Consider the following 26975-nt stretch of genomic DNA (forward strand, 5'->3'; position numbering starts at 1 on the left):
TCCCCACCCTTCAGTTTTCCCTCCCCGTAATACGGCCAATGTGTATTACTGCGGACGACCAGCCAAACTGAAAAACAATGTGGAGAGCTGGATTCGAACACACGAATCCTAGCGTCTCCACACTGGTGGCGAGTGCCTTGCCCACTACACCACCTAGCCGCCCTAAAATGTGTTCCCTTCTATCACTAACATTATTGTTTAAGCATTTTTGGTTGAAATAAAATTCAGCGATTTCTTTTTTATGATTAATTGCGAATATTTTCATGTTGAGCTATTGATTGTGGATGAATACACACAGAAAGGTACACCATGCAAATGTTCATGCTTTATTTGTTTTAAACGAGACGATTTAGAAATGGGCAATGGGGAAATACGTTGCATTGGACAGAGGGTGGAACACGAAAAAACGGCAATGGCGTAACCACACCTCCCTATTGTGGCAGATTATTATGTTGAATTACAGATGAATGAAGAACACGCGTTCCATGTAGTGTGGCAGTGAAAGGGTTAAAACACTTCCGCTCTCTCTGGCTTCTGTTCTCACAAATCAACCTCGCAGGCGTCGTTGACGTACGGCGTGGGGCCACTGACGGTCCTCCTGGGGACCCCATAGCGGATGAGTCTGTAGAGAGCCACCAGCGGGATGGAGATCACCGGCAGGACGGAGAGGAGGACAATGACGCCGACGACCCAGTCTGGGTAGGGTGTCTGCTTCGTGTCGGGGAACATGTCCTGGGGAGAACGAGAGACTGGTCAGGCAGAGGTGTGGACTGAAAATGTTGGTAAATGGCTGCATTTATAGCGGCTTTTATCCACAATTTGTTCCTCACATTTACCCATTCACTCGTGTAGTATTATTTGATAAACCATAAATCCTAAACATGTTGTGAAATGTTCCTAATAGAAAAGGTTTTAAGCAAACGTAAGCTTTAGTCATAACAGCTGTCCTATTCAGTCAACCAAAGGGCCAAAGCAGTTGGGACACTAGGGGGAGAAGTTACATTCTTCTGGGATCTACTGAGAACGGCCAAAGAACAGGTTTAAGGTGTGTGTTTATACATAGTGTAACTGAGGGGTACAATTCCCTGACTGTATTACTAGATATGATACTTACTACCACTACCTTTGTACTTTATATTCGGCCACCCAGTACTCGGCATAAATATATTATGATAAACACTCTCACGTAGATGAAACGGATCCAACACAAATGTACGAAGTCGAAGTATGTATTTATTCCTACACAGCAATGGTGTGTAAAGCAAGCACTTAATCACTTAATTACATTTATGAATTGAAATAGTATGCACTTTTATGGCAAAGAGTATTCGTCGGTATATCAATAGAGAATGTCCAATCTCTGATGGCGCAGGCGGTAAATATACGACCTGGAATAGTTAAGGAATAACAGCAATGATACTTTAATGATTATAAGACTGGATACACTAGGGGGGTTAATCCGGTCGCTTGTAAGACAACAGGAGTAGGAGGGGGGGGGGGGTAGAGTCTGGCTGCCTCGTCCGGCTAAGGGTATCCTGGGTGAACCCACAGTAGTGCAGCTCGGTGCGCCAGCGATCCTTGGACCACAGATGAAAGCAGGTGGACTCTCTGTGAGCCGGCTCTCTCCGGTCCACGGGGGAGAGACGTGAAGCGACCTCGTCTTGCAGAGCGTCTCCTCACCTTGCGTCCTCTCCAGGGGGGGGGGTTCCAACACACGGCAGTGTCGGGGGTCTTTATCCATGGAATAATCACTGTACACAAAGCATAATCCGTGCCTGGGAAGGCGGGCTGTCGTCGGTAGAATAATCCGGTATACAGGTCCACTCGCTTGTCGGCTCTGGGGCTCCTCGGATGCAGTCTCACATGGGGTCGACCATCCTGGATAAGCAGCCAGTTCTCTGCCCGAAACGATGGGGTACTGACTACGATAGTATTCTCACCGTACGAAGCACTATATATTAACAGACTATTATTAGCTTAATAGACTACGTCCAACTCGACGATATAGTGCCAAATATGACTATTCAAATATTAATATACACGATGTCTCAATACCGATGGTAGGCCGAACTTGGCCTTACTCCCACACGTGGCGTCGCGGGGAGGCTTTACGTCTGTCACTCTATTGGAGGGTAAGAAACTGGACTGAAAAGGAAGTCCTACTTTAGTAGCGCAGTATATATACGCACTATGAACAAATAGTACCGTTAGTGGTGCGGTAGCCAGATTCCTACGCGGAACTAGGACTTGTTCGTACATGTTGAGCGGTACGTTTGAACTGGGTCTGGGGGGTATGGCAGCCTGGCACCAAGGTCTCGACCAATAGTAGAATGGAGACTATTATGGGATGTTCAGTAGGCTAGAATGGATATTCAATGCATATTGTACAAGGAATATACAAGGGATATCAGGGAATATTAGAGAATATACAAATACAACCAAATATATATATACAAATAAATATATATATTCGGTTTAATCTGGCCCTTCACAACAGCCACCCCCTGATTGGTCCCAGACCTAATCAGTTAAGCAGAGACAGATTAATCGCGTTGTCTATTTACACATAAGGGTTTGCTGTAGGGGTCAGTCAACTTCACAAAGTCATAGGGTTATAGGGTCATGGTCATCATCGATTGTGTCTGGGAGTCGGGGCAGTTCTATGAGCCTCGCCACGGGACGGGTGTAAGTGCGACCCTGGACAAGCACTTCAGCTGCTCGGACCTTGCCGTCGGCACCGGTGATCACTTTGCTTACGCGGCCGGCCGGCCACATAGCTCTGGGCAGTGATTGATCAATAATCATGACGACTGTTCCTTCTGTCAAATTGTCTCTCTCCTTTACCCACTTCTGGCGGGTCTGTAGAGACGGTAGGTAGTGCAGTAGGAATGTCCTTTGTTGTGCACTCTCTATGGTAGTGCAATCATCTATGTTGGGGTCTGCGGAGATAACAGTGCTCAATCCACAGAACACAGGCTTCTTATTCTCAGCCTCCTCCTGACTGGCTTCCCTCGGGATAGGCGTGGGCCACTCTCCTTCCGGGAGCTTTAGGAATGCTGGGCCGTCACTGTAGACATTGCGACGGGTGAGGTCATCTAGGGGCATTCCCCGGGTGATGACGTCAGCTGGGTTCTGTTTTGTATCAACGTAGCGCCACTCTGTTTCTCCGGTTAACTCTTCGGTTAAGTCTTGAATCTCGGTGACTCTGACTCCCACGAAGACTTTGTACTTGCATGAGTCCGATTTGATCCAGGCGAGTACTGTCGTGGAATCTGACCACAGGATTGTTCTAGACACCGGTATGGTGAGCTCACGTTGGATGAGCGTGGCTAGGTGCGCTCCGGCTAGGGCTGCGCAGAGCTCTAGACGTGGGATAGATTGTTGCTTGCGTGGGGCTATTCTCGAGCGGGCGAGGACAAATGCTGTGTAGATCTCTCCCCCCTCTTCTTGGGCCCGCAAGTAGGCTACTGATCCGTATGCGACCTCTGAGGCGTCACTGAAGACGTGTAAGTCCATTTTACATGTCTCTGGCCTCACCGTGGGTGGGAAGTAGCTTCGGCGCATATTAACGCCTGGGAGTGAGTGGAGCTCCATCTCCCACTCTCTCCAGGTGGATGCAAGGTGTGCGGGAATGGGGTCGTCCCAGCCCTGGTCCTTGTCCCACAATGCTCGTACAATCATTTTTGCCCTGGTGGTGTACGGTAGAATACATCCTAGCGGGTCATATTGTCGGGCGAGTGTTGTGTACACACTCCGTCTGGTGGTCGGCGCCGCCGCCGGCCTTCCCTGCTCCGTAGTCAGGGGCTTGTGTCTGTAGTGAAGCGAATCTGTTTTGAATCGCCACACCAATCCCAGGGTCATCTCCTGGGCTTCTCCCGGGATTGTAGCCATCCAGGTCTCGCTGCTGGCTGCCTTGTCCTCGGAGGAGAGGCTGCGCAGTACTTGCGGATCGCTGCTGGCCCACTGCCTGAGATCAAAGCCGCCTTTGATCATTGAGGCGCGGAGTTTAATCAGGAGAGCCTCGGCTTCTTCCTGGGTTGAAAGGCTTTGTAGACAGTTGTCTACGTAGAAGCTGTTCTTTACGCTGTGTCGGACCTCTTCGTCCGCTGCTGGGTCCTCTGCTACATGTTTCTGTAGTGCAAATGTAGCACAGCAGGGGCTGCACGTCGTTCCGAAGGGGAGGACTTCCCATTGGTAGATGGCTGGGTGCTCATCTCCTGGCTTCTCTCTCCATAGGAACCGTAACAGGGGCTTGTCCTCCTCTACTAATCTCACCTGCAGGAACATTCCTTTAATGTCCCCGCTGATGGCCACCTTTTCCTGGCGGAAGCGGAGTAGAACGCCGAGTAGGGAGGGGCCGAGTGTGGGACCGGGCAGTAACTCTTTATTCAGATTTTGGGATCCGATCTGGTAGCTGCAGTTAAATACTATGCGGTATTTACCGTTGTGATGGACCTTGTGGTGAGGCACGTACCACGATTCAGTGGTCTGGTCAGCCTCTTTAATGTCCATCCTTGTGACGTGTCCCGCTGTGATGAGCTTCTCAATCTCAGCGCGGCATACACTCTCCTGGGCGGGGTTCCTGGCTAAGCGCCGCTCCGTGTTCAGCAGGTACCGTTCTGTGGCGTCTGTCTTGGCGTGGAAAGTAGGCATTCCTTCTCGCCGCAGGAGTGGCGTGGCGTATCTCAACACGCCGTTGACCGGGACTCTCTTGGTCCCTGTCTCGAGGAGGTGAATGGCGTAAATGTCATCTTTAGAGCGAATGTCTTTCTTTCCGTTCTTAAAGGGCATTTGTTCCAAGGTCCATAGCCGCTCTACGTGTTGCAGGAGTGCGGTTTCTCCCTCTGTGACTCGGGAGTGGAGACATCTAGTGGCTGTACTTCGGTTGAGAGATTTGGCGAGCGGGCCTTGGAGAGTCCATCCCAAACGGGTCTCGACTGCTGCAGGACAGCCTCGGGGTCCGGTATGAACCCGGTCTATCGGGACAATGAGGTCTGCATGGTCGGAGCCTATCAACAGGGTCGGCATAGCATTGTCTATGAGCGGGATCGGTAACTTGCGCAGATGTGCATATTTCTCCATCAGCTTGGCGACGGGGTATGTGTACCGCGACAGTCCTATTTCTTGGCTGGTGAAAGCGTCTGTAATCTGGTACCGTCGCTCAGGCTGGCCGCTTGCTGCGATAGAGAATGAGACATTCTCGCCCTTTATCGTCTTCAAATCTCGTCTTATTGTCCGAATTGTCATTTGGGTTTCGCTTCCCCGCAGCCCTAGCTGGGCCGCAGCGGAGGCGAGCAGAAGGGTCTTCTCTGACCCGTCATCGAGGACGGCGTAAGTGTCCAGGACTTTATTCTGGTAGCTTAGTGTCACACGCACTACTTTTAGGAGTACTCGGGCTCCACTGCTGCTGGCGGGATCGATGTACATGACGCTCGCTTTGCTGCTGGATGGTGCGGGTGAAGGGCGCCGTCTGTTACTGTCGTGAAGTATGTCCAGATGGGCTCCATCGCACTTGGTGCACCTTTTCTTTAAGCGGCATTCGGCTGCCATGTGTGAGCGCGCACAGCGAAAACAGCGCTTGTTGGACTTTATCCATTGACTTGCTTCCTCCGCGTTCAGCTTGGGGAAGGAGTCACATTGCGCTAGCCAGTGTTCTTTCTCACAGTAGGGGCACACTATCTTCCACTTCTCCGTTCTGGAGGGGGTACTGTGGCTCCTGCTGCTCGGTACTGACTCCGATTGGTGCATCACAGTCACCGATCTTCTTCCATCATTTAGTCGTCTGGTTCCTTCTCTGGAGCCAGGGGTGCTCCGTCCGAATGTATCTAGCCGTAGGCTGCTGACTTCTCTCGCCAGGAAGTCTGCTAGATCGAGGAGGTTCGGTTCGGGGCCATTCGGGTCTCGGGGGTCTCTCTGCCGCCTAAAACGCTCCTGTCGAGCGGGCGGCAGCTTCTCCAAGATCCTTTCCACATTTGAGTTGGCGTAAAGTTCATGCCTCCCCTTCTCTCTCTGCGCTCCCAACATCCCTACCAGGGACTGCACTCTGATGGACAGGTCGTCCAGTGCTCGATTGTCTATTGCTGGGGGTAAGCGGTCGATGTGTCGGATCTCCTGGATCACGTAATCCCATATGCGCCCATACCTTTGGTCCAATGCTACCAGCGCTGCTGTGTATGGGGTGGTGGAAGTCGCGTAGGCGAGCGCTATATTATGTGCGCGGGGTACCTTTAAGTGCTTCAGTAGGATGGCGTATTTATGGCGTTCATCCAATACATCCACCAACATGGTCTCCAGACACATGCGGAGTTCTGTATACTGGGCCCGGTTCTCTTGGGTGAAGTCGGGTACCATAGGCGTGCCAATGTATGACGCTGACTGTGGATACATCGGCGAGCGTTGGGGGAGAGGCCTCCTAGGCGAGTCTCCTCCCGCTCCTTGGTATGGGCTGGTACCGGCAGTGTACCATGGCCCGCTTGTCCAGGTGCTGTTCCTCGGTGCGGGTCGTGCGTCGTGCTCACCCGGGTATAGAGTCGGGGGTCTGTAGCGCAGCTCCGCGGGAGTATAGCCTGGGCTGTACCGGACCTCCTGGTCCGGTAGAGTACTGTGCTGTCGTCGGGCGTGGTTCTCCTCCTCTTCCTCTTCGTCTTCAGTTAGGTCATCCAGTGCTTGTAGTCTCTGGTTTAGCCTCTCCACAGGATATGCTGCTCCTTCCCGGTTGCTAGGTCTCGCTTGGACCGGTGGGGGGAGGTGGTCTGTGGGGGGTATAGACCTCGTCTGTTGGTCAAGTTCAGGGTTGTTTACTCGGCTAGGGGATGCCGCCCTGGAGGTGTGTCTAGACGAGTTCCTGGAGCCTCTGGCGGAGGGAGAGGGTGTTGTCCGTCTGATCAGCTGTTCTATTAGTTGCGCTTGCTGTCTGTCGCGCTCTGCGTCCCGTAGAGCACCAGCAGCTGCTCGCTGGCTGTCTGCTCGGTCTCGGGCCACATTCTCTTCCCTCTGAATGCGTCTTATTTCTAGACGTATATGCTCTTCTTCGCTCCGCTGCTGGATCTGCAGTCGGTCGCGTTCAGCAGCGGCGTTCAGGCTGATGAGGAAGGCCTGCTGTAGGGTCCTCTCTGCCTCGCTGGGGGAAGGCGGTTGTATAGGGGAGCCTTCCCTCGGGGTACTCCTTGCGGAGCCTTGGGGCTCTATCTCCACGGTGCTCTCCCCGTCTTCTTCCGTGCCGAGTTCTCTCTCGGTAGCGTTGTATTCCTCCCGGGACTCATCGGGGACTACTTCTTCAGTACTGGCGGGGTGTGAAGTCATGTCTGGTTCCCACTGGTCCCCACCGTGAACTTGGTCAGTTACATTAGAACCCGTAGGGGCCTCTATGGTCGGGGTAGTCTGGGCGTTGGGGTTAGACATACTTTTACTTTCTAGTTTTACCGCGTTTACTGTTGGTAGAAGACTAGGTTGTTGACTGACAGCGTAAGCCTCTAAGTACTGAGGGAGCCGTCGTTCGCGCTGCGGGCGTTGGTTAGGAGGATCGTTTCGTGGAGTGTTCATCATAGGCCATTTCAATATTAATAACACTATATTAATATTACACTAATTACCATCCGGTTCGAAGGACCAATTGTAACTGAGGGGTACAATTCCCTGACTGTATTACTAGATATGATACTTACTACCACTACCTTTGTACTTTATATTCGGCCACCCAGTACTCGGCATAAATATATTATGATAAACACTCTCACGTAGATGAAACGGATCCAACACAAATGTACGAAGTCGAAGTATGTATTTATTCCTACACAGCAATGGTGTGTAGAGCAAGCACTTAATCACTTAATTACATTTATGAATTGAAATAGTATGCACTTTTATGGCAAAGAGTATTCGTCGGTATATCAATAGAGAATGTCCAATCTCTGATGGCGCAGGCGGTAAATATACGACCTGGAATAGTTAAGGAATAACAGCAATGATACTTTAATGATTATAAGACTGGATACACTAGGGGGGTTAATCCGGTCGCTTGTAAGACAACAGGAGTAGGAGGGGGGGGGGGGTAGAGTCTGGCTGCCTCGTCCGGCTAAGGGTATCCTGGGTGAACCCACAGTAGTGCAGCTCGGTGCGCCAGCGATCCTTGGACCACAGATGAAAGCAGGTGGACTCTCTGTGAGCCGGCTCTCTCCGGTCCACGGGGGAGAGACGTGAAGCGACCTCGTCTTGCAGAGCGTCTCCTCACCTTGCGTCCTCTCCAGGGGGGGGGTTCCAACACACGGCAGTGTCGGGGGTCTTTATCCATGGAATAATCACTGTACACAAAGCATAATCCGTGCCTGGGAAGGCGGGCTGTCGTCGGTAGAATAATCCGGTATACAGGTCCACTCGCTTGTCGGCTCTGGGGCTCCTCGGATGCAGTCTCACATGGGGTCGACCATCCTGGATAAGCAGCCAGTTCTCTGCCCGAAACGATGGGGTACTGACTACGATAGTATTCTCACCGTACGAAGCACTATATATTAACAGACTATTATTAGCTTAATAGACTACGTCCAACTCGACGATATAGTGCCAAATATGACTATTCAAATATTAATATACACGATGTCTCAATACCGATGGTAGGCCGAACTTGGCCTTACTCCCACACGTGGCGTCGCGGGGAGGCTTTACGTCTGTCACTCTATTGGAGGGTAAGAAACTGGACTGAAAAGGAAGTCCTACTTTAGTAGCGCAGTATATATACGCACTATGAACAAATAGTACCGTTAGTGGTGCGGTAGCCAGATTCCTACGCGGAACTAGGACTTGTTCGTACATGTTGAGCGGTACGTTTGAACTGGGTCTGGGGGGTATGGCAGCCTGGCACCAAGGTCTCGACCAATAGTAGAATGGAGACTATTATGGGATGTTCAGTAGGCTAGAATGGATATTCAATGCATATTGTACAAGGAATATACAAGGGATATCAGGGAATATTAGAGAATATACAAATACAACCAAATATATATATACAAATAAATATATATATTCGGTTTAATCTGGCCCTTCACAACACATAGGCTCTAAGAGTGGACCAAAAGTAAAGTAATATTGTTTAGATTATGCCCTGGAGATAGTCAGAGGTTCTGATTCAAGCTGTGTCTCCACCCCCCCTGGAGAGGGGAGGTGAAGAGGACACAGTTTGAAACCACCTGTTAATTTGCACAGAGTTGTAAAAAGGCGATTAAATTACTCTGCCCTTTTTCCCTGTCTCTCTAAATAGATAGGGTTGTTTACTAAAGCAAGACACCCACAATAGGTTGTGAGTTGGGCTACTCAACAGCCGGCTGTAAAAGATAAAGAACTGTTTGAGTAAGCCCTTCGGGGGTTCTAGAACAAAAGAGCCACCTGGTTTCTTCAGGGTGTGGGACAGGAAGGGTTTTAGATAAGCCCTAGTTAAACACAGAAGAACACCATTTGGTCTCAAAGTAATTAATCCCACATAGAAAATAATAAAGAGGTTAAAGAAATACCTAGACTGTTTAAAGTTGAGTTAAATAACTTAAATGTGTTTTTACTGAGTTAGGATGTTTACCATCAATGTGAAATACCTGCATATATGACTGCTATGTTGGACTGATGATGCTGAATAGAATGATGTGATTATATGCTGTGATTATACTAGTTAAAGAGGTAATATGTTTGTGTTTAAGAATGAGATGAAACAATGTGGTCTCTAGGTTAAAGAGTCTTGATAAATCATGTGGGAACATATTATTAATGAACGCTAAATATAAACTGTTTGTAGCTATTTAATTTAAGCCAGAAAGACTGTTTTGAAGACTTAAATCCCCAGTATATTAGGACTATTTTTACCTAGTTTTAAAACAATGAAACGAGAACTGTTGGGCTTAAGGGCCACCTCATTTTCAAATACACTGTGAATGCTCGCGATTGGGTGGAAATCCTATGCGTGAGGTCACTTGGTGACGTCACGCCCAGGGTTTCTCGCTCATGGATAAAATCGGGAGGTTGAAGGACACACAAAAAACGGAACCGACACAGGGACACACCTCCCGATTCACACGGAGGACGGCGAGCAGAGGAACACGGAGAAGAAGCTTTTTGGAGGGAGAAAAGACTTTCTTTGTTGTCAGCAGAGAACAAAGACAATGAAGAACTACCATTCTTTAATCTACTTTCTTAGTCTAGTTTTGATTACAGACGGCATAGGGTCTCGTATATCAATACTATAGCATTGTGATTGAAACAGATCATTTTTGTATAACTTTGTGGATTTTAATAAACCACTACTTTTGAAATAACTACATTCTCCTCTTTCATTCTCCTGCATAGCTGCCGTCGAACAAGGCCAGTTTCCTGGTATTTTGAAAGTACAAGGGAATTAGGACGGACAAACACAACGCAGAGTAGCTGGTTCTGTATATCAGAACAGAACTTAGACCCCTTGATACTTCACTCGCACATTCACACACCGATGGCGGAGGCGACCATGCAAGGTGCCGACCTGCACCTCGGGAGCAATTAGGGGTTAAGGAAACTCGGGCCTGAGCCTCTCTCACTATTATTTCCAAAAGACGGGGGAGACTTTTCACCAATGAAAGGGAACTAAGTGTAGCAGTCTGAAAATATTGTATATTATTCGAGACTGCCGACTGGTGTTTTATATTCCCTTTGTACACAAAGACATCATTGATATTCACACGAACAATGACACAAGCGTCCCCTTCCGAAGAGCACTGGAATATGGATTATAAATGACAGTACTGGATCATATTCTACAATGCGTTTCCCCTTGTGACTGGCAGGCGGGACCAGCAGGGGGCGGTAGCAGGCAGAGAGTGGCGGAGAGAGTTGGGAGGAGATAAATGGAGGAGAGAAACGGAAGACGCTCTCTTCGGCAGTGAACTTGAACAACGAACAGTCGCAGCGAACGGGGGCTCTGGAGAGCCCTGTTGCTAAAGTTATGCCAGAGGGCCCCGTGAGATAGCAACGGGTGATAACAAGTACTGGCTAGTGGACACGATATCCTAGCAGTACCAGCGATAGTATATAAACAATTAGTGCAGAGTCAGGCACTAGCAATCGGGTTATAATAGTTACTGTGTGCGGTATAAGTAACGTGCGGTTAACCGAGTATCCAAGTCCTTAACCATCGAGTTATAGTAGTTACTGTGTGCGGTATAGAGTGCGCGCACCAGGACGAGCGTGGGCCAACAACCAGTCTGCTCCGGCTGACTTCGACCAGACCTGCACCCGGCTGCCTGCATTCAGCCTGCTCCGGCTGACTTCAATCAGACCTGCACCAGGCTGCCTGCAGCTTACGGGAGTTCCTCCCATCCAGCAGGGGTCGTCATCGCTCAGCACACGCTCTCAGCCGGCGCTGCCTCTCTGCCCAGCTCCGCCTGCTAACATCCTCGCCGAGAGCGTTCGACGCCATCTTTCCTCCCGGACAACAGTGGAGTGGCGAGGCGGCCATTTCGGATGAGTACAAATGAGCATTGATGCTCCCGATTTATTATACAGTACACAGTGTGGTGCAGCCTGCGGGCGAAAGTAACGTTGCTACTACCATTCCATAGGGGTACCCCGAACAATATATGCCGGCATTAAGATAGGACTTTACTGGTATTTTGTGGGCTCACTCTTTTGTTTTCGTTCCTTTTCTTTGAGCATGATAAAATGTGTGTTTCCTAATATTTCCCATTCGGTGAACAATTCTCTTTCCTCCCTTATGTTCCCCCTTCCTTCCCCATATTACCGACCTGGAGCAGTATATGTAATCCCTTAGGGAAGGTGGATACTGTGTCCAGCCCAGACGTGGGCAGCACTTAGTCCGGGTACCGTGAGAGCACTTGGTGCCTAGGTGTAATTATATAATTGATTTATGCCAGTGTAATCATTGTGTGTTGATACCCATGGTGCAATAATCACCAGACCCCACCGAACGTCGACACGCTGCAGGAGACAATTAGGCAGCTCCAGGCAGGAATGGAGCGGCTAGGTGCGCGCCAGGAGCAACTAGTCCAGACCTTCCAACAGGAACGTGCCGCGCCCCAGAGAGGCGCCACCGGACGGCGACGCCGAGACGACGCGACCGCCGACACGCGAGAGCCCCGCCGAGACGAAGACGGCAGGCTGATCTGCTATGCCTGCAATCAGCCGGGCCACATCAGCAGGGACTGCCCCTGCTCGGCCGGCGAGCCACGCCCCGACTCTACTCCCCACCCCGAAGCTCCGGGCCCGTCAGGGTACCGACCCGGACCACGAAGGGCAGTCGACGCCGTCGTAACCAGAGTCGCCGTGGAGAGATGCGAGCCACCTCCGGAACTAGCCGCACTTCAGGAGTCCATCCGACAGCTCTTCGCCGGCCAGGAGCAGTTGGGCGCGCGCATGGAGCAGCTATTCCAGGCGCTTCAACAGGAGCGAGATACGCCCCAGAGAGGCTTCGCCGGAAGCCGACGGAGGGAAGACGTGCCCTCTACCCCGCGCAGACTACCCCGCCGGAGCGAGGATGGGAGACTGATCTGCTACACCTGCCAACAGCCCGGCCATATCGGCCGCGAGTGCCCCCGCGCGATGGGAGAACCATGCCCGAAGGAAGCGCCGGGCGGTGAGGTTCCTCGCCCGCCAGTACAGGGCGTCACCCACCCAGCAGCCGGCGGGTCGTCCGACCTGGCGACCGCCAGACGATGGGCTGGAGAGAGAGGTGTAGTGACGGGATACGCCACCAACGCGGCCGGCCCGACGGACGCGCTGGTGGCCGGAGGCCCGAGGCGCAGAACGGCCCGCCGCGGGGCCCCGCCCTGGTCGCGAGGCCAACCGAAGAGGTGAGCCCACGGGAGCCGCCGGAAGTCAACAGCGGAGGGTATGTGACGATCTCGGCGGAAGAAGTTTGGGCTCGCTTGCACCGGGCTGCACGTGGTCGGCCGGCCTCCGTCCGTGCTCGCCGGAGCCCCGAGAAGCAGACCAATCCGTCGGAGGTCCCAGTGGTCGGCGCCAGTCAGATAACGGCTCAGAAGGGAGACAGTGGCTATAGCTGGGACGAGATACGGCGGTTCCAAGGGGAGGACCCGGAGGTGGGGCCCGTACAAGAGGCGGTGATGAAGGGGAGCTGCCCCGCCGGAGTGCGACTGCAAGAGGCGAACCCGCTTATACGTAAGCTCTACGGGCAGTGGGAACGGTTCCGTCTGCAGAATGGGGTACTATTCAGGCGTGTTAGTGACCCTCGAGGGGGAGAAGAAATACTCCAGTTGGTGGTGCCAGGGGTGCTGCGGCGGCACGTATATGAGATTCAACATGTCCTTGGGGGACATTTGGGCAAACGCGGGACACTAGGGTTAATGGGGCAGGGCTATTACTGGACAGAGATGGCGGCCGAGGTGAAGGGCTGGAGGCAACAGTGTATACCGTGTGCCCCGGCTCGAGACGTGGTCCCGAAGGCTTGGGCCCCGGAACATGCACCTACGAGACCGCCCGAGGCGGGCGTGAGCACGCACGGATCCCCCGGAGGATGCACAAACCTGCACAGAGCTCCTCCGAGTCTGATAGTCCCCCCCTTGGGGACTCCACCCCTCTTACCTCCTCTCGTGTTGCTACCCGGGAGGGCAAGAAGACGGACACGGGATCCGAGAGGGGGGAGTCGGACCAATCCGGCCCCAGAGGAGCACTAGAGGTTGGCTACCCGTTCGGTATCGCCAGGACTACGTGCTCAGGAGTGTGTGAAACTGTTAGCATAAGTGTCGATCGATGTGTGAAACTGTTGGTCTCAGGACCGTTTTCATGCGTTTGTTGTTGTTGTTAACTTGCAGAGGACTTAGCAAGTTCAAAGTGGGGGGAAATGTAGCAGTCTGAAAATATTGTATATTATTCGAGACTGCCGACTGGTGTTTTATATTCCCTTTGTACACAAAGACATCATTGATATTCACACGAACAATGACACAAGCGTCCCCTTCCGAAGAGCACTGGAATATGGATTATAAATGACAGTACTGGATCATATTCTACAATGCGTTTCCCCTTGTGACTGGCAGGCGGCACCAGCAGGGGCGGTAGCAGGCAGAGAGTGGCGGAGAGAGTTGGGAGGAGATAAATGGAGGAGAGAAACGGAAGACGCTCTCTTCGGCAGTGAACTTGAACAACGAACAGTCGCAGCGAACGGGGGCTCTGGAGAGCCCTGTTGCTAAAGTTATGCCAGAGGGCCCCGTGAGATAGCAACGGGTGATAACAAGTACTGGCTAGTGGACACGATATCCTAGCAGTACCAGCGATAGTATATGAACAATTAGTGCAGAGTCAGGCACTAGCAATCGGGTTATAATAGTTACTGTGTGCGGTATAAGTAACGTGCGGTTAACCGAGTATCCAAGTCCTTAACCATCGAGTTATAGTAGTTACTGTGTGCGGTATAGAGTGCGCGCACCAGGACGAGCGTGGGCCAACAACCAGTCTGCTCCGGCTGACTTCGACCAGACCTGCACCCGGCTGCCTGCATTCAGCCTGCTCCGGCTGACTTCAATCAGACCTGCACCAGGCTGCCTGCAGCTTACGGGAGTTCCTCCCATCCAGCAGGGGTCGTCATCGCTCAGCACACGCTCTCAGCCGGCGCTGCCTCTCTGCCCAGCTCCGCCTGCTAACATCCTCGCCGAGAGCGTTCGATGACATCTTGCCTCCCGGACAACAGTGGAGTGGCGAGGCGGCCATTTCGGATGAGTACAAATGAGCATTGATGCTCCCGATTTATTATACAGTACACAGTGTGGTGCAGCCTGCGGGCGAAAGTAACGTTGCTACTACCATTCCATAGGGGTACCCCGAACAATATATGCCGCCATTAAGATAAGACTGGTATTTTGTGGGCTCACTCTTTTGTTTTCGTTCCTTTTCTTTGAGCGTGATAAAATGTGTGTTTCCTAATATTTCCCATTCGGTGAACAATTCTCTTTCCTCCCTTATGTTCCCCCTTCCTTCCCCATATTACCGACCTGGAGCAGTATATGTAATCCCTTAGGGAAGGTGGATACTGTGTCCAGCCCAGACGTGGGCAGCACTTAGTCCGGGTACCGTGAGAGCACTTGGTGCCTAGGTGTAATTATATAATTGATTTATGCCAGTGTAATCATTGTGTGTTGATACCCATGGTGCAATAATCACCAGACGTAGCTATGTTGTAACTAGGCCACGTTACAATAACACTCATACGGAACGGGAGCACTGTGTGTGTGTCTTTTCTTGAGTCTGATTCTAATCCTTGATGTGGGTAATATATCTGTTATTAACCCCTTCCTGGTCAACCTTCCCTTTTCCCATTGTATGGTTTCTGGTGTTACAGAGGGAGGGTACTGCTTGCGGGGGGAACCAAGTTATTTATTTACCATTCGGTCATTAGGTGTGGGGGGGTGCTAGGGGACAATCGGGGAGAGTGAGGGCGTGTTGGGGAGTACTGCTGACTGCCCAAGAGAGAGGGAGGAAGACCAGAGTACCAGACCAGGTTTGTAAATCCTGGGCCTCACACACCCCACTGCCAGCCTCCAGTTGACGCTCCTGACCCCAAAGCCGGAGGTGCAGCTAGCCAGAGTTCTACTGTGTCTCGCTACCTATTGACCGTGTACCACAGTTCCCACGAAGCAGGGATAATCCACCCTGCTACATAAGGTTAGAGGAACTGACGAAGACTGATCTCTGTAGTCAGGGGTTCTCAACGTTTTTCATACCACAACCCCATTTTATTTAGGATTTTTTTTGGGGACCCCACACTTAATGTATCGCATAATTTCAACGTGGAATTAAGGAATATCAAAATAAAAGCACACGTTGAACATGATCATGCATATTTATTAGAACATTTAATTACAGCACTATGTTATCAATACACATTTATAAAACGAGGCATATTTAGGCAAAATATGTTGCCAGAACATAAAAATTAAATAAAATATTTTGAATTTTATTATAATTTTTTTTACTTTGCAATGCACTGTCACCTACCCGCGACCCCAATTTGGGTCACGACCCGTAGTTTGAGAACCACTGCTGTAGATGATGATTTGCCAAAGGCAGTGTATGGCTTGACCAATCGCCAAAGTGACGACGGCCTCATTTGAATATTGATTATGCTAAAGGATAAAACAGACCTACTGTACAATATGGGTGACACAAGGTCGAATCAAGTTATTTGAGGTTAACTGCGTGAGTTTTGAATTGTGTCTATGAATGAAATTGGAATGCTTGTCTTTTTTTGTATCTATCCCAAATGATTAATAAAAAGATACGTGTTTGCTGTGAGATTGAGACATGATCGATATTTGATGTGCAAAATCTAATATTAACAAATATTACCCCAATCAACCAGATTGTGTGAGGATTCGCCTGTCCCTGGACCTTCTTTCCCTGTCTACTCTCCTCAACAGCCCCCACCCTTGCGAGGACTTTTCCCTGTCTCCTACTCTTCACCAGCCCCCACCCTTGCGAGGACTTTTCCCTGTCTCCTACTCTTCACCAGCCCCCACCCTTGCGAGGACTTTTCCCTGTCTCCTACTCTTCACCAGCCCCCACCTTTGGACATTCTTGTTCCTCTACCTTCACGCACCTGTTGGGAGTTTGCGATCAGCTCGGGAGAGTACTTAGGTTGCAGACTCCCCTCCAGTCGTTGTCGGGTCGTTCTGTGTTCTGTACGTTACCATCTACTGCCGTTTCCTGCAGTGGGACATCGTCTTCGCTCTCTATACTTCCACGGGAGGATCCCTTTGTTCTCACTCCAGACGTCGTGCCATCTTGTTGTTACCATCACCTGCCGCGTCTCCGGCATGAGACGACGTGCCAGCCATCACCACCTGTCGCCGTGTGCCTGGAGTGGGACACCGCCTTCGCTCTCTAATTCTCTACGGGAGGACTCCAGTGTTCCCACTCCAGACGTCAACCCGGCTCGCCATCGCTCCCTATTCCACGGGGGGATGGCGTGTTCTCCCTCGGACCCCGGCTCGCCATCGCTCCCTATTCCACGGGGGGATGGCGTGTTCTCCCTCGGACCCCGGCTCTCCATCGCTCCCTATTCCACGGGGGGATGGCGTGTTCTCGCCCCGGTCCCCTGGGACCCCCTTTGTTCTGCGCTGCCCGTCTGCAGCATCCGAGGAGGAGGAGGAGGAGGAGGATTCCTTTCTGAGCAGCAGAGCCCTACTCGGTGTAGGGACGGAAGAGGATCCCCGTGCCCGGCCTCCGCTGTCGGGCCCCCGGTCCCCGTGCCAGGCCTCTGCCATTGGATTCCTGTCCCCGTCCCCAGCCCCTCTCTCCGGGCCTCTGTCCCTGTCTCCAGCCCGCCTCTCCGGGCCTCTGTCCCTGTCCCCCTCTCCAGTGCCCCTAGTCCCTTAGCCTGTTCGCCTGTTAAAGGCACAGTGCCGCAGTTTTCATATTTCATGGACTCTAGTGTTTTTTGTGTTCTCCCTTAAAGGGACTGTGCCGCTTTTTGTTATATAATAAATATTGCCCTGTTTTGGCTTACTCTAATAACTGTCTTGTGTTGTGCTATTGGGGTCGGTTTCAAACCATAACAGATTGTGCCACTATACTTGAAGGTCAAAATGAAGCATTAAATCCAATGTGACGAAGTGCGGTAGAAAGCAGTTTCTAAGTGGTAAACGCTTCTATCCAGTAAGCCGAATACCACATGACTGAGCACAGCCTTTACTTAGTATTTGAAATTTGAAATGTATTTATTGAAAGGATAAACCCCTTGAGATGAACCATCTCGTTTTCTAGGGGGTCCTAAACACAAGAAAATACAATACATAACACAAGACAGCATACAATACAAACATGCGTACTGACAAGAGTTCACTTACAGATGCAGGATACTACATTTAGTTCACTTACAGATAGATGCAGGATACTACATTTAGTTCACTTACAGATAGATGCAGGATACTAAATTTAGTTCACTTACAGACGCAGGGTCCCAGGCAGGATACTACATTTAGTTCACTTACAGACGCAGGATACTACATTTAGTTCACGTACAGATGCAGGATACTACATTTAGTTCACTTACAGTGAATGAATGAATGAAAACTTTATTTAACAGATTGCAGAATGGGTACAATACAGTACGGCTCAATACACACAATTGTTAAGGGGATGCAGACCTGAGAAAGACGTTTGTCTTGTTTCCATCAGGGTCCCCCATTTTCAATTCATATAGACATTTATGACATACACAACATACATGACATTTATGGCATAGGGACATATAGGTATTTAGTACTGATACATTTGTGACATAAACGGTATTCCAATATACAGTACTGTTACCCCTAGATCCTGACAGAGTATATACATATGATGGGGAGGGGACTGTACATTAGGAGGGGGTGGGTGGGTGGGAGAGAGATATACATACGGCGGGGAGGGAATATATACATGCGGTGGGGAGGAGACTGTCTATTAGGAGGTGGTGGGGGTTTTGGGCATTTACGGTGGCCAGTTTAGAATTGCAGCCTCCCGTAGGTGCTCTTTAAGAGCGGTTTTGAATGTGGGTAGGGATTCACATTCCTTTACAGCTTTGGGTAGGGCGTTCCACATTGATGTGGCATAATTGCGAAACGTATTTAGTCCCTTGTTTGAGCCGAATCTGGGTTTAACATGATTTGTTGAGCTTCCTCTGGTGTAGTGGTAGTGGTATTCACTGACCTTTGGGAAGTATTTTGACATGTACATGGGTACCTTAGTCGTATAGTGTATCTTGTAGACCAGGCCCATTGCAAGTTGCTGTACTCTGTCGTCTACTCTAAGCCATCCTAGGTTGTCAAAGTGGGTAGGGGTGAGGTGGGTTCTGGGGGTAAGGTCAAGTAGTAGTCTGACCAGTTTGTTTTGTGATGTTTGTAATTTTGTTTTAAGCGCCTTTGAGGTGCTTTGGTACCATGAGGTGCACGCATAGTCGTAGTACCCTTGAATGAGTGCTCCTGCCAGAGTCTTCAGGGTATTCTTGTTTACCAGGGAGGAGATCCGGTACAAGAATCTAGTTCGTTGGTTGACTTTTTTTTATTACATTGGATGCCATTTTGTCACAGGAAAGATTTGCCTCTAGGATGGAACCCAGGTAGGTAATTTCGTCTTTCCTTGTGACAATATTGTCACCCACTGCAACTGAGAAGCCGTCGGTCTTGCTGAGTTTGTTATTTGAACCGAAGAGAATGGACTCTGTTTTGCCCATGTGTAATGATAGTTTGTTATCAGCGAGCCATATGCAGATTTTGCCTAGTTCCGAGCTGAGGGTTTTTTCAACCTGCAACTTGTTCTTGTCAGAGACCAACAGGGCTGAGTCGTCCGCAAACAGGAACAAGTTGCAGTCACAGGCTGACGACATGTCATTTGCATAAATTAGGAAGAGTAGCGGTCCTAGTATGCTTCCTTGTGGAACACCACAGCTCACTGTGAGGGGGGGGGGATAGAGTACCGTTTACCTCTACCATCTGTTCTCTCCCCTCCAGGTAGGATTGCATCCAGCTCACTGATAAGCTATCAAAACCAATTGCTTTTAGCTTGTCAATCAGAATGGAGTGATTGACAGTGTCGAAGGCCTTTTGTAGGTCCAGCATGACCATGCCGCAGTATTTGCCCGCGTCCACCTCTTGTTTGATGTGGTCGTTCAAATAGAGGAGGCATGTGTCAGTGGAGTGGGACGTTCTGAAGCCAGATTGGAATTCGTAGATTAGATTTCTTTCCGCCAGGTACTTTTCGACCTGTTCGAAGACTATTTTCTCCATGACTTTCGAGATGGAGGTAAGAATAGAAACAGGGCGGTAGTTGCCTGGGTTTAATTTGCTGCCCTTTTTGTGCAGAGGGGTCACTCTCGCAATTTTGAAGTCCTTGGGGACGTGTCCCTGTTTTATAGAGAGGTTTATTATGTGAGTGATGACTGGGGTGATGGCGGCTGCTGCGTCTCTGAGGAATTTGGAGGGGATGTTGTCATGGCCAGTGGCCTTGTTAGGTTGGAGGGCGCTCAATTTTTTGAGTACCTCATCGGTTGTTACCATTTCAAGTTTGAAGTCGTCTTTGTGGACCCCTAGGTTTTTGTAGTATGCTACTGTGTTCTACCCCATAATGCCCTGAGTGGGAGGGTAGTTTGTTTACCAGTGTTGTGGCTATGTTTGTGAAGAAGATGTTTAAGTAATTGGCTACATCCAGCTTGTCTGTGATGAGCGTGTTGTCCGTCTTTATGTTTATGTTTGAGAATCTGGTTTTAAGTTTTTTACTGCAGCCTAGTTGATTATTGAGTAATTTCCAAAGTTCGCGGGGTTTGTTTTTGTTTTCCTCAGTTTTGTCGTTGATGAAATTTCTTTTTGCGGTTTTGATCATGGTGTTTACGTCATTTCTTAGTCTGTTTCTTTGACGCAGGGTCCCAGGCAGGATACTACATTTAGTTCACTTACAGATGCAGGGTACTACATTTAGTTCACTTACAGATGCAGGATACTACATTTGGTTCACTTACAGACGCAGGATACTACATTTAGTTCACTTACCAACGCAGGGTCCCAGGCAGGGTACGTGGGGTGCTGCTGAGCCTGGATGACCACGTAGGCCAGGAACACCACCAGCAGCATCAGAGGACTGATGACCATCCAGCAGGCCTTCCAGAAGATGTTGGGCTTCCTCCCCGTCATGAACATGATGTCATCACCGAACCTGTATGAAAGGACACCGGGAGTAAAACCTTGGGAATTAAAAGTATTTTTATTTCATTTTAATTTCACATATGTCGGCAGAATGCTAACAAGTGACACATTTCGTCTCATTGTACCTCATCATCCTACTGTAGACCTGTACGCTGTTTACAAACATACCGTGTTTGAGCCAATCAGCAATACGTGACTAGGCTAGTGACTAGGTTGCCTCAGACCTGCAAGAGCTGCTGCGCTAAAATAATACGACAGGGCTCTATGGAGTAAAAATGACACTCCCCTGACTAAAAGTAGTTTCAAACGAAAACGACTGGATGTCATTTTGCCATTTTGAGTGTGAGTCTTTCACCTTTTACATATCTAGCTTTGGCATGGATTGATTGTTTAGATCGCTAGCATGGCTAACAAATGTAAATACAGTATATTGTAGTCTGCCCCTTTGCTCTGACCAGGATTACGTTCCTTTCTGCTCCGGTGATGCGCGCGCACACTGGGTCTGACGTATACAGCGAACAGGTCTATATCTGTGATATGTTTGTCTACTACTAGAAGATAAGGATGACCAGGTCCATATTCACAAAAACATTTTCTTACTCAAAGTGGGAGTAAGAATCTAGAGTCAGCGGTTCAAGATTACTTTATTTGCCCTTAGGAGATTTGTCTTGGACATAAAGGCTGCCACATAAAAGATTAATACAATTATAGTGCAGCAAGAGTTTATACCTATTCAGGTATATTCTCCTTTAATTAGTTTGGACACGGACATGAATGAATGAATGACTGCATTTCTAGTATTAGTATACCACTCAAAGCGCTTTATGGGGTGAGGCCCCACTGAGAATCATCAAACCCCTAACCCTGGCAGTGCCATCAAGTGTTATTGTTGTTTTCGCTTGTGTCGTCCGGTTCTGTGCTTTTGAGCTAACGCTAGTTTCCAAAGGAGAGGAGAGAGACACCGCGGCTCACGTGTGCAAATGCAGCTACAGGCAATCGATGATGAGGAGGAAGAGCTGCTGATTTTAATCGGCAGGAGAGAGAGAACGCGTCAAAGCCGTATATAATATGGTGCGGTCGTAGGCAGGACAGCGCAGCTCGAACTACCTGTTGTATTAAATTAATTGATTGATGTTTAACTTGTCCCTGTGTCCAGTCCTTTAGACTAGCGCCACCCGTTCATTGTAAACAATGATGCATGTACGTAATTGTATTAGCGTTACTGTGTGTTGTAGCTATGTTAATAATGCGCATGCAGGTTAAGGGAGAGGTGGGATATCGTGTCATCGGTTCAGGAAAGATGTGTACTGGCTTGTAAAGATGGAAACGGAAAGGTGGCGTTGATTGATTGATTTATTGCGTCTTCAGATTTGTTTACTCTGGGACCCGTTCTCAGAAAATAGCGTATTCAGGCTCCCAGAATGCGGATAAAATGCTTTGGCGGATACACCCAAAATCGTTGTCGTTTGGACAAGGCCTGAGCTACATGGGACCATAAAGATCACTGAGCTCATAAAGATCACTGAGCTACACATAAAGATCACTGAGCTCATAAAGATCACTGAGCTACACATAAAGATCACTGAGCTACATATAAAGATCACTGAGCTCATAAATATCACTGAGCTCATAAAGATCACTGAGCTACACATAAAGATCACTGAGCTCATAAATATCAGAGCACATAAAGATCACTGAGCTCATAAAGATCACTGAGCTCATAAAGAGCATAAAGATCACTGAGCTCATAAAGATCACTGAGCTCATAAAGATCACTGAGCTACAGATAAAGATCACTGAGCTCATAAAGATCACTGAGCTACACATAAAGATCACTGAGCTCATAAAGATCACTGAGCTCATAAAAATCACTGAGCTCATAAAGATCACAGAGCTACAGATAAAGATCACTGAGCTCATAAAGATCACCGAGCTACACATAAAGATCACTGAGCTCATAAAGATCACTGAGCTACACATAAAGATCACTGAGCTACACACAAAGATCACTGAGCTCATAAAGATCACTGAGCTACACATAAATATCACTGAGCTCATAAAGATCACTGAGCTACACATAAAGATCACTGAGCTCATAAAGATCACTGAGCTACAGATAAAGATCACTGAGCTACACATAAAGATCACTGACCTACACATACAGATCACTGAGCTCATAAAGATCACTGAGCTACACATAAAGATCACTGAGCTACACATAAAGATCACTGAGCTACACATAAAGATCACTGAGCTCATAAAGATCACTGAGCTACACATAAAGATCACTGAGCTCATAAAGATCACTGAGCTACACATAAAAATCACTGAGCTCATAAATATCACTGAGCTACACATAAAGATCACTGAGCTCATAAAGATCACTGAGCTACACATAAAGATCACTGAGCTACACATAAAGATCACTGAGCTCATAAAGATCACTGAGCTACACATAAAGATCACTGAGCTCATAAAGATCACTGAGCTACACATAAAGATCACTGAGCTCATAAACATCACTGAGCTCATAAATATCACTGAGCTACACATAAAGATCACTGAGCTACACATAAAGATCACTGAGCTCATAAAGATCACTGAGCTACACATAAAGATCACTGAGCTCATAAAGATCACTGAGCTCATAAAGATCACTGAGCTACACATAAAGATCACTGAGCTACACATAAAGATCACTGAGCTCATAAAGATCACTGAGCTACATGGAACATAAAGATCACTGAGCTCATAAAGATCACTGAGCTCATAAAGATCACTGAGCTCATAAAGATCACTGAGCTACATGGAACATAAAGATCACTGAGCTCATAAAGATCACTGAGCTCATAAAGATCACTGAGCTACATGGAACATAAAGATCACTGAGCTCATAAAGATAACTGAGCTCATAAAGATCACTGAGCTACATGGAACATAAATATAACTGAGCTACATGGAACATAAAGATCACTGAGCTCATAAAGATCACAGAGCTACACATAAAGATCACTGAGCTCATAAAGATCACTGAGCTCATAAAGATCACTGAGCTACACATAAAGATCACTGAGCTACACATAAAGATTACTGAGCTACATGGAACATAAAGATCACTGAGCTACACATAAAGATCACTGAGCTACACATAAAGATTACTGAGCTACATGGAACATAAAGATCACTGAGCTCATAAAGATCACTGAGCTACATGGAACATAAAGATCACTGAGCTCATAAAGATCACTGAGCTCATAAAGATCACTGAGCTACACATAACGATCACTGAGCTACACATAAAGATCACTGAGCTACACATAAAGATCACTGAGCTACACATAAAGATCACTGCGCTCATAAAGATCACTGAGCTACACATAAAGATCACTGAGCTACACATAAAGATCACTGAGCTACACATAAAGATCACTGAGCTACATGGAACATAAAGATCACTGAGCTCATAAAGATCACTGAGCTCATAAAGATCACTGAGCTCATAAAGATCACTGAGCTACATGGAACATAAAGATCACTTAGCTACACATAAAGATCACTGAGCTTATAAAGAGCATAAAGATCACTGAGCTACACATAAAGATCACTGAGCTACATGGAACATAAAGATCACTGAGCTCATAAAGATCACTGAGCTACTCATAAAGATCACTGAGCTACACATAAAGATCACTGAGCTACACATAAAGATCACTGAGCTACATGGAACATAAAGATCACTGAGCTCATAAATATCACTGAGCTCATAAAGATCACTGAGCTCATAAAGATCACTGAGCTCATAAAGATCACTGAGCTACATGGAACATAAAGATCACTTAGCTACACATAAAGATCACTGAGCTTATAAAGAGCATAAAGATCACTGAGCTACACATAAAGATCACTGAGCTCATAAAGATCACTGAGCTACATATAAAGATCACTGAGCTCATAAAGATCACTGAGCTACATATAAAGAGCACTGAGCTCATAAAGATCACTGAGCTACATATAAAGATCACTGAGCTACAGATAAAGATCACTGAGCTACATATAAAGATCACTGAGCTCATAAAGATCACTCAGCTACATATAAAGATCACTGAGCTACACATAAAGATCACTGAGCTCATAAAGATCACTGAGCTACAGATAAAGATCACAGAGCTACACATAAAGATCACTGAGCTACACATAAAGATCACTGAGCTACAGATAAAGATCACTGAGCTACACATAAAGATCACTGAGCTACACATAAAGATCACTGAGCTACATGGAACATAAAGATCACTGAGCTCATAAAGATCACTGAGCTACTCATAAAGATCACTGAGCTACACATAAAGATCACTGAGCTACACATAAAGATCACTGAGCTACATGGAACATAAAGATCACTGAGCTCATAAATATCACTGAGCTCATAAAGATCACTGAGCTCATAAAGATCACTGAGCTCATAAAGATCACTGAGCTACATGGAACATAAAGATCACTTAGCTACACATAAAGATCACTGAGCTTATAAAGAGCATAAAGATCACTGAGCTACACATAAAGATCACTGAGCTCATAAAGATCACTGAGCTACATATAAAGATCACTGAGCTCATAAAGATCACTGAGCTACATATAAAGAGCACTGAGCTCATAAAGATCACTGAGCTACATATAAAGATCACTGAGCTACAGATAAAGATCACTGAGCTACATATAAAGATCACTGAGCTCATAAAGATCACTCAGCTACATATAAAGATCACTGAGCTACACATAAAGATCACTGAGCTCATAAAGATCACTGAGCTACAGATAAAGATCACAGAGCTACACATAAAGATCACTGAGCTACACATAAAGATCACTGAGCTACAGATAAAGATCACTGAGCTACACATAAAGATCACTGAGCTACACATAAAGATCACTGAGCTACATGGAACATAAAGATAAGTGCTCCGGGTCACTGACCCCAGATCAGGCGAGGAGATACTTACTTATTCATCCCATAGATGTAGATCACTGCGACAATCTCAAAGAAGGCGACGATGAGCAGCGGGATGGAGCCCACATAGCCGTTAAAGATCTCCAGCCAGTAGTTCCCTGAGCCCAGGGTGAAGACCAGGCCCACGAGGAAGCAGAGCAAACACACGAGCGCTGGGGGGGGGGGGGAGAACTGATTATAATAACAGAGCGAGCAGACGAGCGCTGAGGGGGGGGGACTGATTCTAATAAGCAAAGGCACAGTTCTGATCTGCTACTGTAGCACTTGTGTCACTAACTGTAACAGCTGTTCGCCACGGGCACAGTTCTAGGTTCGAATGAGGAGAGGAGTAATATGCACAATTAAAAGAATAGTGGACCAGAGACAGAATTATAACAATGACGGTTTATTCATTAAATGCGCGCTAGCTAGACATACAGACATACAGTACTAGTTCAGGTGTTTGAAGTATCCCTTTTAGGTTATTTCAGTAACCTCCCCTCTCAGGAGGGTTAGTTCGATATCAAGTCCTAGATTGATTGGATCAACACATTAGGTTTGGTTCAGACGTCTCTGAGGTTATCTCTAGCTAAAAGCTAGGTTCAAGGTTGGATATTGGATGTATCCTTTTATCGTCAGTAAACTCTATATCAGTTTATCATTAGTAAACACTATATCAGTTTATCATTTCAATATGTAAATGTTTAAACATATTAATTTAAACCTTTAAATGTGCAGGGAACGCAAATACCTTATTAGGTGAAATGCTCCTTTATACTCTTCCTTTGAAGGTGTAACACAACAAAAGTACCAAATGGAATATTCTAGGTTATGGGAATGCAAATACCTTATTAGGTGAAATTACCCTTTAAACCTTCTTTCTTTACAGGAGAACCATCAGTGATTCAACTATAATCAATGTCATCAATGGGATTCAAGTATCTTATTGGGTACATTGACCCTTTAACTCGTCCTCTTTACAAGAGAACATCAGTAGTTCAGGTATCTTACTGGGCGTATTTACCCTTTAAGTCTCCCTTCTTATAGGAGAATATCAATGGTTCAAGTATCTTATCAGTGGTTCAAGTATCTTACTGGGTGTAATTACCCTTTAAGTCTCCCTTCTTATAGGAGAATATCAATACCCATATATCAAATTAAATCAAATCAAATACAAAATACAATATCAAAATAACAAAAGGTGAACAGGGTCGAAGCCCTTGGAATGTCCTTGTATTCTGGTTCAATCAGTTTGTGTATATGAAAAGGGTATAGGTCAGTTCAATCCGTGGAAGTTCTTATGATTCAAGTTCAATCAGTTCAAT

The 26975-nt window shown here is 47.7% G+C and overlaps 1 protein-coding gene across 1 annotated transcript in view; it reads right to left on the minus strand.

Annotated features, from left to right (window-relative positions):
• Nucleotides 1-540: 540 nt before the first annotated feature.
• LOC311226569 (sodium-dependent neutral amino acid transporter B(0)AT1-like) overlaps nucleotides 541-26975 on the minus strand; it is a gene marked incomplete at both ends in the record, with an annotated part of 84475 nt that continues 58040 nt past the window's right edge. Inside the window, 3 exons of the mRNA XM_084311989.1 lie at nucleotides 541-732; nucleotides 20511-20673; nucleotides 25664-25823. Of these exons, the coding sequence (XP_084168115.1) occupies nucleotides 541-732; nucleotides 20511-20673; nucleotides 25664-25823 (515 nt within the window). The remainder of the gene's footprint in view (nucleotides 733-20510; nucleotides 20674-25663; nucleotides 25824-26975) is intronic.

Source organism: Notolepis coatsorum, assembly GCF_963971535.1.
Source record: "Notolepis coatsorum genome assembly, chromosome: 4".
NCBI classification, from domain to species: Eukaryota; Metazoa; Chordata; class Actinopteri; order Aulopiformes; family Paralepididae; genus Notolepis; species Notolepis coatsorum.